This window comes from Penicillium bovifimosum, assembly GCF_028826915.1.
Source record: "Penicillium bovifimosum strain IBT 22155 chromosome Unknown utg000005l_segment0_segment0, whole genome shotgun sequence".
Classification (NCBI taxonomy): Eukaryota; Fungi; Ascomycota; class Eurotiomycetes; order Eurotiales; family Aspergillaceae; genus Penicillium; species Penicillium bovifimosum.
Genome location: NW_026622714.1, coordinates 1,189,291 through 1,203,119, shown reverse-complemented (window position 1 = coordinate 1,203,119; position 13,829 = coordinate 1,189,291). Strand labels below are relative to the sequence as shown.

The following is a 13,829-nucleotide window of genomic DNA, read 5'->3' as shown; positions in this document are numbered from 1 at the left end:
ACTTGGTTTGAGATCTGTGTGACCAGCAGCTCAACCTTGGAACCGATAAGGCAATGCGCAACCTTCGCGAAATCTGGAACGCGCCTATTATATACCTCCGATCTTTGATTCTTATATATCGAGGATATCGGAAGCTCTTTTGATGTCCGGAGTGATTGGTTGACTGGCTGCAGTGGCCGCAGAAGCGACAGCGAGTCAAGGTGTGTGATAGGCCGAGTCTGATTGGTCGTATATATGTACGCGATGCTAAGAAATGTATAGTTGAATCAATGGCCGGGTTTGGTGGCAGAGGCTGGAGGGTAGAAGATAATCCAGACGAGAGGGGAAGATCAGCAAGGGAATGATGTCCGGGGTAACGTGCGAGCGGAGAGAAACCGCGTGCCTGGTTGGGTCTGGCTTAACTCCGGCTCCCGGGCCAGCCGGGTCTTTCACTAAACATGCAGTATTGGAAATATTTCATCGAGGTATCAACATCATTGTTTATCCGAACATTAAAATATAGATGGTATAGAACATTCAATCCCTAATTGCCAGCGCCGACCCGTCGCCAGATCATCACTGCGGCAGCGCCTGCGCAAACCACCGCTCCGAGCGCAATTCCCCACGACATCCATTTACCCTCCACATCCTCCTCACTGCGCGGGAAAGCAGTGCTAGGTTCCATGGCGGCCTCGGCGATATGCACAAATACTTCCTGAATCGAACTCCACGTGACACTCACATGGAGCGGCGGACTGGGCATATTCCGCATGGCTGTGTATTCATGGGGCTGGTACTCTGCTCGCTGGGTAGTCCGATCCAGGTCGGCCTTAAGGGCAATAAACACACTGGGGAGTTCCTCCAAATGGGGATATTTCGCCAACAGTGCCGGGATGTAAGCAAATGAATCCGGGTCTGAAGAATCATATGTGTACGCAATCACATCGCATTGATCCAGCAACTTAGCCTGGTTTTCCAGCAAAGCAGGTTCCAGTTCACCTAGCTCATCAAGGATTAGATAGCACTGCTTCCCGCCAGGGAGCTCAACTGTATTCACTGCGGTACGTGGTTGAATGGTTGGGTGGTAAGTCGTGCTAAATCCTCGGGACAGAAGTGCGTCAAGCAAGGCGGATTTCCCGGATCCGGGCGCTCCCAAAACACGGCATTGAACAACATTGCGCCCCACCCGCCCTGGGCGCCGACGCCTCTTGCGCGGCTGTGTCACCTTCAACGCCGCAGTAATAGATTGGTGCGGGTCGGAGGGCTCAAAGCCTAAGTAAGCCAAGTACTCGAGTGTAGTCTTCGGGGATAAGAAGGTGGTCATGCTCCATTGAGCGAGCCAGCCTTGTAATGTGACGTGTCCAGCCTCGTTACGGACTGTTGAAGACGGGAACGAACCGTCGGCCCAGGATGCAGGTAGCCCTGGGGTAGGGGCGAACAGAGATGCAAGCTCGGCCTCGTTCAAGCCCCCGTCGTTATCCTTGTCCGATAGAAGAAACAGATTCACAAAGAAGCGATAACCTTCAGGCGATAATTCAGCAGAGGCGAAGGGTGGTACTTCAAACTTCGGATGTAAGAACTTCTCCTGCAGGGACAGGTTATCCGTGTATTGGAACGCTCGCAAGATAATCCAGACTGTTTCATGACGTCCTTTCTCGGAATACAGTTTGTTCAGGTGGATAAAGCCTTGGCAATCAATGCCTGACTCTGTGACTGAATCTGGGTAGGTTTTTTGAATGGTCTCCTTGATATGACTGAGATCCGCCTCATTCAAGGGCTTTGAAAAGCATCTGATTTGGAAATCCATGAGCTCCTTATCCGATAAATACCCATCGCGATCTTTGTCGCTGAGGTAAAATATCCTTTGCAATGCCGCCACTGCAGCAGGCTTCAAAGCGGCCTCCTTGGAATCGAACAGCGGTGCGATCGGGTGCGTGACAGCCTTTTGGCAGACAAAGAAGGCCTCGTTGACATTACGGTGCTCACGAGCGCTGGTGCGAATACAAGAGTCAATCTCCTTGAACTCAGTCATCAAGGGAAGCATCTCCTCCTCGACCACTCGGGTCTCGCTGTGACCCGTCGCCAAGTCGGACTTGTTGGCGCACAAGACCACCGGGACATTGACACCCAACGAGCGGAAATATGGCAACCAGAATAGGGCGACTCTTTCATAGCTGTAGTGGTCGGAATATACAAGGAGAATCACATTGCATTTCCGGATCTCTCGCGCAAGATTGTTTCGTTCCTGGGGAAGGGCCGAGGTATCAACGACGGTGGTGGTTGTGACGTTTTCGGGGGTTCCGAGGGTGGGAGGAATATGGATCTGAGGGAGGACAGGCTGTATTTTGTTGGTAACGAAGACACCTTTGACGAGCGAGGTGATGAGGCTAGACTTGCCAGTGCCCTCGTCGCCGCAGACGCAAATGCGGACTGGAGGAATGCCTTGTCAGTGATGTTTGAAAGGGCTAAGAGATTGATCACATACCTAATGCCATTGTCGCGTTGAGCAGGTCGAATGATTGATCATAACCCGACCATAATCATTGGGTCAAGGAGGATTGTATGGGGGTGGATCGTTCTAAGCTCCCGAGGTCAACTCCGGACGAGACAATCGCGATACGATAACAGAGGCTTTGGCGCCTGGGGCATCAACACGTGGGGAAGCTACATAATCTACGGAGTACGGGCAACCTTGCTGTATCGATTCCTAGGTATGTATCTTCAATGTATCTTCATCTTTTCTAGGAGCACCTCAGTGGATACTACACGTGTATTTCGCCTTATCATCTTCTCCTCTTCCGTGTCAGCCGTAGAGATTCAAGTCGCCAAGCTAGATTCGCGTCGCTGCGCCACTTTGAGCCACCAAACCATATGAGCTCGTGACTAGGATTTGAATATTCCTGGGTGTAGAGTATTCAGTATTCATGACTTCCAGTGTTCTTCAATTCAACTACGAAATAACCAGTTACATATCAGTCCAGTTCGGACCCCGGACCCTGCGAGATATCTTGAGCCTCTTAACGAACCGGCGTCCCGTCATCGGGCCCACACCCCACTGACTAACCTTACCTCCGAATCAACAGCCTCCTCATTTCTCTCCCCATTCTGCTATTCCTCACGTCGAGTCCCGTACATCCCACCTCGACAATAACCGCCAATATGCCTCTCGGGATCAACAATCCGCTGCCCTCGTCTATGAGTAGTAGGTTATATCGATCTCAGGGGACTTCCCCGCATGTGCGGCATATCCGGCTAACAGTGAATGCTCTCTGAACAGGCGAGTGCAAGAAGGCCGCAAAGATCTTGACTTCATTCGTTGATCCCAGACAAGCGTTCGGGCCTGACAAAGTCATTCCTCCGGAGATTTTGGCTGGCGCAAAGGTAGGAGAAATACCTGTGAGCCGATGAGATATCCATGATTAACACAGCTTGCTCTCTAGGGTCTTGCGGTCCTCACGGTCCTAAAGGCTGGATTCCTCGGCTCCGGTCGGTTTGGATCTGGTATCGTCGTCGCTCGTCTTGCCGATGGTTCCTGGTCAGCCCCATCAGCCATTGCGACTGCAGGTGCCGGTATTGGAGGACAGATCGGATTCGAGCTGACCGACTTCGTTTTCATCCTCAACGACGCCGCTGCTGTTCGCACATTCTCACAGGTCGGGACATTGACTCTGGGTGGCAACGTATCGCTCGCTGCTGGACCGGTCGGTCGAAATGCCGAGGCGGCTGGCGCTGCGAGTACGAAGGGTGTCGCTGCTGTTTTCTCATACTCCAAAACTAAGGGTCTTTTCGCCGGCGTGAGTTTGGAAGGCAGTATGCTCGTGGAACGCAAGGACGCCAATGAGAAACTCTACCGCAATCGCGTCTCCGCAAGCCAGCTTCTCACCGGCAGCATTCGCCCACCACCGGCCGCCGATGCTCTGATGCGTGTGCTCAATTCCCGGGCCTTCCAAGGTAATGCACGGGCATACGGTGACTCTATGTACAACGACATTCCTGTCTATGACGACAGCCACGACGACGTTGTTTGGGAGGGACGGAGGGGCGATGCGTACGGCCAAGGTCAGCAGCGGAGCCGAGCCAATACCCACGATAATAGCTACGAATACCGCGATAAGCCGCGCCGTGCGAACACATGGGCCGATGATGTTTACGATCGGCCTGCCGGGGGTAGTCGTTCGGCCTCAAGCCAATCCCCTGCTGATTCATGGGATGGCTATGGGCGTAGCCGCAGCAACACCGCGCCATTCGAGGAAGACTATGTGTATTCTGATCGTCGACCAACCCGTCCAACTGCCCCTAAGCCGGTTTTCCAACAAAAGACAGGTGCAGCCCAGCTGCGGTCAGATCAGGCCATTGCCCTTTACACATTTGATGCGGATCAGGAGGGCGACCTCGGATTCAAAAAGGGCGAAATCATTACCATCATAAAGCGGACCGAGAAGGCGGAAGATTGGTGGACTGGTCGCATTGGCGATCGTGTGGGCATCTTCCCGAGGTATGCATATATTCTTCGCTTTTTCGGAAATAGCGGCTAACCCCGATTGTAGCAACTACGTTGAAGCCTCTTAGACTTGTGTCTGTTCAATGCTGTCTATGCAGCACACACCGTGATGACCCTCTTGATGCACATTTTTCCGGGGCTTGATGAACATACGATACCTCCAAATCATGTCCTACCTATATCCTGGCGTATGCGGTTTCCGCCAAGCTCCTCTCTTCTTTTCATTTTTATATCAATCCGTTGTTGCTATTCACATTCTTCAGCGTGGAGTTTCTCGTTTCCAGATCTTCTTCTCGTTGCGAGGGCTTGAGGGTATTGTTGTGTTCAATCTTTTTCAATTTGATGCGGTGCATTCTCCCATCTGATTTCGATTACCTCTCTAGAGTCTCTACTAAGTTCTGAGTCACCTTTAAGCTTGTCTTTACTCCAATAGGTTGAATCCATTTTCCAGCTTCGTCTCAATATCTGGACTTTGATAACTTGGAGTCATTCTGGCCTTCCAGGCAAGTTTCTGGGACCATCACGATGATGTGACTGTTTGCCTCGAAACCGACTCTGAGAAGAGCCAAAAACTAGCATGCTTTCTATAAATAGTCCAAGCATACTGCTGAAATTGCCAGGATCATATATAGATGAGACCCGCTCAGATGCTTCTCACGGGCCTCGGCTATAAGTCTCTCTTTCGCGGTAAAATACTGAGGCCTTTCTGATGATGTTTGTCGTAATGTCTTAGGTCCCTGAGGCAGAAGAGCCCATTTACGGGGACAAAGTAGTGAAGTCAACCTGCAAGAAGTAAACATGCCTCAAGACTGCATGATCACAATGGCTCCACGGCCTTGTCGTATGGCCCCAGGCCTGGTCTTCTCTTGTCATCGATGAATCGGACGAGCACTTGCATACTTCTGAGGTGCGCGGCATATCACCCATTAGTTTCGGACCCCGGAGAGCCGGGGGCGATTGAATCGAGTCACACAACACCCCTAGGCTGGAATCGCAGGGCCGTAGAGAACACCAAGCGCGGTGGAAAGATCTTCAAGCCATTTTGATTCATCTGTGTCCTCAAAAGACCCAGAGATGAAAGCATGCCAAGCGAGTGTGTACCAGCAAATATTCCTTTCCCGGGTTCTTTGTGACTTTCTCATGGATATTCAGGCCTTTGAACCTCTGTCAACTGTGCATGTATTCAGTACGAGGGACGAGGTTCATTCAGCCCTTGAGGTGCATGGATGCGGTGTCACGGATCGAGGAAATATATTACGAGTCAGCTCGCCTGAGAGGTAGGCGGTACTTTTTGTGAACCCGAGGTTAGGATCCGAACCAAAGCGTGGTACTCCGTATCACTGAAGCAATTGAAGGCAGAAGGATCAGGAAGAAGAGAAGACATCTAAAGTGTAGATCTCGCCAACCCCGATCATCCCCATGAATCATCCCCCGGTTAAGTGGAGACAGTATCAATGAAATAAGAGTTAAAAAGGCCTAAATGACCCTAATGCAGGAAAGAAAACGGCTAAACACTTGATATAATACAAGTCACTTGAAAGAGGTTTAATATGTCAGGTGCTGCGGAGGTCAGCACTCTCCCTCTCTGCTCTCCGCCCGCTCCCACCTTCATTCCTCTATTCTCTTTCTCTTCTCCCAGATTCCCCACCCCATGACGCTCATTCGGACTCGGTAGTGCCCGAATGTCTAGTCGTTACACTGCTACGCCTTTGTTTTTTTCGCTCCTCCCCCGCTTCGATGCACTGTTCCTCTTCGCTATCTAAGGTGGTACATTGAGACCCTCCTTTTAAGCTTCCGCCCTTTGGGCTCCGTCTTTGACGCCTTCGATTTTCGTACACGTGGATTTCCATGCAGGTGCGTCGCGCTCTTTCCCTTCTTCCGGCGTGTGGGCATGCTTTTGCGGTTGAATCCCCTCTTGAACCCCGAACCCCTCAGGCACAGCCGTTCTCTCTTGAGATTGGACCTTTCCCCATACTTTGATCGAAACAAGACCTGGACTCGAAGATATCGCACTCCTGATTCTAACGATTTTTCTCACCTGTACAGACTTCCACGAGTCCCTACGAGGATGGCGGGCACGCGACGCGGAGAGGTCATGCCCCCCATCTGTCGATTAGCGATCCAAGCCACCATGTGACGGAAGCCATCGGGCATATGTACGACGACGACTACGATCGTAATGATCCGAGACGCCTTAGCTATATAACCTCACCACTGGGCGAATCAATAACAACCATCCCGCGGGCCGCCGCAGGATCCGAGTCGTCTCTTTCGCCGTCCTCGCCACTGCATCAATCTTCGTTGGATGGACACACGATATCGAACAATGGGAACCGAAGGCCGCCGATGGTTGGGAACCGCTCTTTCGACCGCGAGAGCGATTCCGGGCTTGCCGATGGCACTCGTTCGCCATCGGAGACTGCGACCTCCTCCTTTCCTATCAATAACGTCGACTATGAATCCAACCCCGCCGCCGTTGCCCAGGAGCTGAACAACCTCGCCGCGATTCGGCGCATGTCCATGGATGTGGCAGCCGCCGGTGATCCTGATCTCCCAGGCTTCTCCCCACCCCCCCCCCCTCAACCGACGAAAATGACAGCTCACGGCTATTCTGGGTTCCTGCGCGACTGCACCCCGAACTAGCACCGAAGGAGTTCAAGTCGTTTCTCGATAGCAAAGCCGACCAAATCAAGCGTAGGTCCGCGGATTATTCAACTTTGGGGCCCGAACGTCCAGGGTCGGCAGGTGGTCTTAATCGCAAGCGGTCCATGTTATCAAGACAAATCGACAGTTCTTCAAGTTATACAGATGGCGCGGATCGGCTGGAACGTCAACGCTCCCAGTCAAGCAAACGAGATGGCATGTTGAGTCCAAACCTGCAACAGTTGGAAACCTTGGTGGACGATTCGAAACAGCGGGACATTGACCCACTCGTACGTAGCATGCAGAATGTTGGCATCGCAGGAAATGACGACAAGCCGATTCTGCCTCCCGCGCCTCCCGGAAACAGCCTTCGTCGGTCAACACGAACACAATATAAGAAAGCCGGCAGCTTGAAGAAAGGGGAGAAATTGCCATATTCAAAACGGGTGGGACGTGGGCAATCTGAATCTGCCGGGAGTGATCCAAAGCTTCCGGTTGTTACTCCTCCCGATTCAGCTATTCTGGGACTCACTCGTGTCTCGACTGATCCTACTCCCAAAGCCACCCGAGCGGGCCGGGCCGCCTCTGCCTCTGCCTCGACACATAGCTCAGGTCCCCCGGGTTCCATCCCAAATTTGACATTTGAGTCGATTATTGATCAACCTGAGGCTGAGCAAGAAGTGTTGCCTACCTCTGGTGGGCACCCGGATGGCGCTCAGGGTCAGGCCGATGCGGGAGACGCGGTACATGCGCGACAATGGCATTCGCGGATCAGTTCAAATGGTAGATCTACGTTGAACATCGCCCCGGCCGACCAAAAGATTCCCGCAATCATTGAAACGCCCCCCGCTACTGAGCACAACCGCATACCAAGCCCGCCTTCGCAGAATGGCTGGTCATCGGATCGTAATGCTACATCTACACCTCCGCCGAAATCTTCATCCTCGCATGATCCAGCACCAAAGCGGCCCAAAATGCCCCGCCAGCCTGCTCACGAACCTGCATCATCATTAAATGATTTTGCTAACAATCCTGAGTTGGTACCTGGCAATAATACTCGCACTGACAGCCTTTCGTTCATTCCTACGATCCCTGAAGAACGCAAGTCCGAGGAACGGAAACCCGAGAGCAAGAGGTCGAAAGACAAAAAGGACTCCGAAGGCCGCAAGTCTAGCTGGCATTGGTTGCTAGGCAGCGAAGAAAGAGACAAGAAGAGGGACAAGGAAAAAGACAGTGACTCTAAAAGGACCAAGTCGAAGACAGTCGACAAAGCCCATGATAGCACACGCCTGGATGTACTACAGTCATCCATCGATAGCACTCCGCGGGGTCGCGAAAGCCTTGTCTTAGATCGCCTTGATCCGAAGCTAGAAGAGGAACGTCGGAAAGACAGCGTCAGGAGAACATCCGGTGATTCAAAGAAGGAGAAGGATGGCATATTCTCATCAATCTTTGGCGGCGGCCGGAAAAAACACGGTGGTGAAGGCCATCACCGAAAACACTCTTCTAGAAATCTTTCTCTCGATCCACCAATGCGAGTACTTCGCGCCGACGTCGACTATCCCTGGACGCGCTTCTCGATCATGGAGGAGAGAGCTATCTACCGTCTGGCGCATATGAAGCTTGCTAATCCTCGGCGAGCGCTATACTCCCAGGTACTACTAAGTAACTTCATGTACTCATATTTGGCCAAAGTGCAACAGATGCACCCGCAGACCCCAGCTGCTCCATCTGCATCATCCCAGAGGTCATCAAAATCTCGGGACCAGCCAGAGGAATATTTGCAATATCAGCGCTATCAAGACGTAAGTGACGATTATACTCGTGACCTCGTTCCGTCATGGGGGGAAACAAAGTACTAACGGTCCATCAAGTCCCAGGAGCAACAGCACTACGGCGATAGTTCCTACGACGATCCTTCCATGTATGACTATGACGACGATCCGCATGATCGCTACGGCGGCCATTCGAGGGGCGACACGCACGGCTATGACAATGGCCAACTTTATGGCCCAGAGCATTACCAATATGGACACTCGTCCTTTGGCCACGACGTCCAACTTGACGATGACGATGACGATGACATGTGGTGAACCTGGGGCTGGCGTCCTCACTTCTCTCCCATTCCCTTTCTCTTCCCGCAAATCCGCTTTCTCGATTTCAGCGCACGGAAATACCCATGCTTTTTCTCGGTTCTGGATGTTCTTTGAACATGTACAGTCAAGCCGCGTTCTCCCATTCTCTTGCATTACCTGGGTTAGTTCAAATGTCTTCCATAATTTCCCGTGTATCAATTTCCGAGGCCGGCTCGTATTCTTACGCCTTCATTGCTCATTGGCTTTAACATCACCTGAGAAGCGGGACCGTGGCTTGGGCCATTCCTATGGGATTTATTTTTCGATTCCGGCATCTGTTGAGCTTGGTATGATGGTCATCACATACCGAGCATTGCAACATACTCGGGATAGGCATCCTGCTTGGGCACACATCCTAAATTCTCTCTTCGCATAGCGTCCGGGGTTTTCCTTTCTGTGTCTCTTTTGGTACACTCTGGTCGTATACCTCGTCTGCATGTTTTTGAACTTCTTTAGCGCTTAAGATCCTCACACGAATACATTATGGCTTCGCTAGTGCACTGCTTCAATTTGTTCTTGTTTCAAAGCTATGTGAAATTCTCATCTGTGTACATTAGTACCGGTGGACATGGCTTGTCGTATTTGAGTTTTGTATCCACGGCCACTGATATCCTAACCTCGGAACCGGATTGTTTAAATCAACCTTGAATGCTGCATAAATCCCAGATTCAAATCATCTCAACTTTGCTACTGGGTACTAGTAGCCACTGAAAAGCAGCTTGTTGTATAGATACAACCAGGCCAGTTGCCAGTTCAAAATGCATTTGTTTACCCTCCTGCGTGCTTGTGGACAGAGCCACACGTTTCTGACGTCACAGCAAATGCAATATGTAACACAGACATGCACGTGCGATTTCCAAGCTTCCGTTACCCCACCAAAACTTCAGTCTCACGTGACATGTTCTGATGCCTTTGATTGGTGCCCTGCGATCAATCTTAATTGTTATCTTATCGCACAATACCGATCTTAGATCCTCATCGCAGAAAAAAGCCACTTCTTCAATCTTCATCTTCTCTTACTCCACTCAACCATCCCTGCTCTTCATCATTCCACAAAGGATTCTTTATTATTAAGCAAGTCTTTTAATATTCCTACTCACACGACTTTAAATACCACCAAATCTTCCTCATAATCCCGCCAAAACTTCTCTCCGCGCATCCGACACCGCGCCTTGGTCCTTGGGCAGCTACCTTCAACCTCACCCCACACTTTCGCGCAGGGGATGAAACACCTACTTTCAACCACTGTGCGCCACATTCGTATTTATAATCATGGGGAACCATGATGATGAGCTCTTCAAGGCACGTGTAGCACCACCAAGGCACACACAGCATATGCCTATCTGGTTGCTTTGCAGCTTGCCATTTCCCAAACTGACAGTCGTCCGCTATTAGAAGCTGGAGGGCATGTACTGCCCGACAATTGACCCCGCTCTGTTTGCCGCAATCATTTCCGACTACAACCTGGCTAAGCCCAATGAAGTAGCTCAGTTGCGTGAGACGCTGGATGTGCTGGCAGCTTCTGCAGTCGAACAAGAGGATCTACCGTTTGATCCTACGGGCACCACAACTCTTCGGACCTCAGAAGCTGCAGACTCTAGCACTGGCGAGCCGTCAGCTGATGCACCACTATCAGACATCACAAGCTGGACATCGATTGAACATCTCGACCAGGCCAATGCCGACCTCAAAGGATCAAAGCCTGCCTACACCTTTCAGGGTATGACTACTGCTGAGAAAGCGCAGAAATTGATTAGCATGTTTCCAACGATTACTCGCCTGGAAGCTGAGCGCATCCTTGAGAACTGCCATGACAACCTCGGCCGTGCTATGGACGTTCTCCTCAATCTTGCCTTCATTGAGGAGACGCAACTTGCTGGGGATGCTCCCCAAGAAACCCCTGAAGAGGTGAAAGCCCGTGGTTCCTCGATCCCCAAATCAGTTGATGGCTTTCACGCGGACGAGAACCAGAACGGCGGCGGTAAGAAGTCGCGAAAGAAGAAACAACAGCAGCAACGTAAGGCTCAGATGTCCTTGCAAACCTCCAATACCATCGCCACCAACAAATGGGAGGCCGGGAACAAAGATATCGATTTTCTCTCCTCACGTGCCTCCTCTCTACAGAGGGAGAAGATCGCTTCAGCCTATCATGCCAACTCCATGTCAATTGGTGCGACAATCAGGACCTTGGCACAGGCCCATGCGCCAAAGGATATTGAGGAGATCGAGGATGATCCTCGGCTCCTCACCCAAGTCGGCGAAATTGGACATCACTTCCCTGGCATTCATCCCACAACTCTGGCTGGCCTCATCCACATTACAAACGGTGAAGTGACGGCTATTAGCGAGTTAGCTGAGAAGCTGGAAAGTCGACCAGCTCTCACTTCGCCGTCAGAAATCATCACCTTTGTGACCGCTCCCGTCAATATCGACGAAGAAGATGAGGAAATCCCGCCTGTCCACCAGTCCGAGAGCTCCTCAGGATACATGAACCTTGAGGACTCCGCTGCTGCGGCGAGCTCTCACTTTGCAGCTCGCTCAGCCGCCCTCGCCCAAGCCTCCCAGTCTGCCCGCCGCGCCCGATCAAACCCTTTGTACGGCGGTGCCGCCGCTTACTATAGGGAAGTCAGCAACAAGGAACGCCAACTGGCAATGCGGCATTTGGCGGCCGCGTCTGACCAGTTGGTGGCACGGCAGTCATCGCCGGACAGCTTGGATCTCCACGGCGTGAGCGTGGCTAACGCGGTCAGAATCGCCCGTGAAAGGGTCCAGGCCTGGTGGGATGGACTGGGCGATCAGAAGCATGTCCGTGGTGGGGGGCAGCACTCCCACGGTGGATTCAATATTATCTGCGGCGTTGGCCTTCACTCGCAAGACCGCAAGTCGCACATTGGACCCGCCGTGTGGAACATGCTACAGAAGGAGGGGTGGCGTGTGGAACTAAACAGAGGTTCTATGCTCGTGACCGGGGTCAACCGGCGCTAGGAGAGTCACCTATCCATAGCTGAACTGCGCCATATGGGCGACATCTTCATGGCCGCTGACCTTCGGGGCGTTGGTCCATTAGGTTGGCCATGACATGGCTGGGGCACGCTAAGTTTCTATTTTTTGCGAATCTGTCATCATTCTCTGCCAACTCAGATCTGATTTCTGATCTCATTTGAGCCTACCATCTTGAGCGAGTCTATTGTTGAGATACCCTTCCTTGCATTGTTGGAGTTTACTCAGGTAGAACATTTGTATATACATTTCTTTCTTGCGCTAGCCTTGCCAGCTCTGGAATTATAGGCTATCAATTACCTATATGTATGAATAATATGGCTACTCTTCGTACGGACATATCATGGTTGAGAAGGTGGCCGTTGAGCGTTCAAGCCTAGACCTCGCGCATACTGGCCCCGGTGATCGGGTCCCGACTCCCCGCATGGTGACGTAATGGTGCTGAGTTCGGGCAGTCGGGATTAGCTTCACAGCCTCACCCCACTCTCATTAGTCTCATGATCCCGTCTCTTCATTTGCTTACCTTTTCCTCGCTTACAAAGTATATTTGACCATCCTTGTCGCCAGAAACTAAAAGACTTTCTTCATGCGATCCCAATTCTCCCGTAAACTTATCTCGCCTCTCTGCCATCGAACCATACCTGTCCAGTTTGCGCCGACATCTTGCTCCTCTCGGTTACTATCAGGGCGCCCGTGGAAACCACCCCACACAAAAGCAAGCACGAAAGCTCTTAGAGCTGCACCTACCATTCCATTTCTCGGCGCCTTTTTCAGCTCCAACCGTAAACCTGAGGAACCGAACGAAGCCATGTCGCACCCGGACCAGAGAAGCGAAGATCAGTGGAGAGCTGTTTTGAGTCCAGGTCCGTATACATCGAGTCTGTCCATCAATTCTATGTACTAATCTATATGCCTATAGAGCAATTCCGCATCCTCCGTGAGAAGGGTACCGAGCGCCCCCACACTGGCGAATACGATTCCCACTACCCATCAAAAGGCGTCTATAACTGTGCAGGTTGCAATGCGCCGCTTTACACCGCCGACCAAAAGTTCAAGTCCGGCTGTGGATGGCCAGCATACTTTGACTCTATTCCAGGTGCTGTGACCAGACATGTCGACAGCTCATTCGGCATGAAGCGGACGGAGATTGTTTGCACCAACTGCGGGGGCCATCTAGGCCATGTGTTTGAGGGTGAGGGGTATCCTACACCTACAGATGAGCGCCATTGTGTGAACAGTGTTAGTCTGCGGTTCACAGAAGATGCTAGTGCTGCGAAGGATCCGAAGGCGAAAGCTTAGGTGATTTCCCGTGTTATCAGGTTCAGTTTCCATATTTTGCGGGGGATAAGGCTGCAGAAAGGCGCGACGCGAGGTGCATAAGAAGTAAGAGGATCATTGGTAGTGGACCAAACCACCTATAAATATCGTTTCCATTCTCGGTGAAATTCAAGTCAGCAAGTAGCACAATCAAGACTGAAGATCTACTGTTTCGGCCAACAAACTGAACTTCACTTTATCAAACTGCGTTAGTGGCGTCATCCCCTATCCGTATCAACACTGCCGCCTTAGGC

The 13,829-nt window shown here is 51.6% G+C and overlaps 4 protein-coding genes across 4 annotated transcripts; 3 read left to right on the top strand and 1 right to left on the bottom strand.

Moving 5' to 3' along the window:
* Window positions 1–523: 523 nt before the first annotated feature.
* Window positions 524–2,474, bottom strand: gem1 (ERMES complex Ca(2+)-binding regulatory GTPase GEM1; the record flags this gene model as incomplete). Its single annotated transcript, XM_056666375.1, has 2 exons — window positions 524–2,409; window positions 2,465–2,474. 2 exons carry the CDS (start codon window positions 2,472–2,474, stop codon window positions 524–526), a joined length of 1,896 nt encoding a protein of 631 aa, XP_056519971.1.
* A 664-nt stretch (window positions 2,475–3,138) lies between these two features.
* On the top strand, window positions 3,139–4,548 carry N7515_005630 (SYLF and SH3 domain-containing protein; the record flags this gene model as incomplete). Its single annotated transcript, XM_056666374.1, has 4 exons — window positions 3,139–3,181; window positions 3,257–3,360; window positions 3,420–4,474; window positions 4,527–4,548. The coding sequence occupies 4 exons, from the start codon at window positions 3,139–3,141 to the stop codon at window positions 4,546–4,548; spliced, it is 1,224 nt and encodes a 407-aa protein (XP_056519970.1).
* Window positions 4,549–6,030: 1,482 nt separating this feature from the next.
* N7515_005629 (putative telomere silencing protein Zds1) lies at window positions 6,031–9,216 on the top strand (the record flags this gene model as incomplete). The annotated part of the gene is made up of 4 exons (XM_056666373.1): window positions 6,031–6,048; window positions 6,527–7,019; window positions 7,124–8,928; window positions 8,998–9,216. The coding sequence occupies 4 exons, from the start codon at window positions 6,031–6,033 to the stop codon at window positions 9,214–9,216; spliced, it is 2,535 nt and encodes an 844-aa protein (XP_056519969.1).
* Window positions 9,217–10,530: 1,314 nt separating this feature from the next.
* N7515_005628 (Peptide methionine sulfoxide reductase MrsB) lies at window positions 10,531–13,827 on the top strand (the record flags this gene model as incomplete). Its single annotated transcript, XM_056666372.1, is given in 5 exon segments — window positions 10,531–10,641; window positions 10,654–12,228; window positions 12,908–13,121; window positions 13,178–13,497; window positions 13,789–13,827. The coding sequence occupies 5 exon segments, from the start codon at window positions 10,531–10,533 to the stop codon at window positions 13,825–13,827; spliced, it is 2,259 nt and encodes a 752-aa protein (XP_056519968.1).
* Window positions 13,828–13,829: the final 2 nt, after the last annotated feature.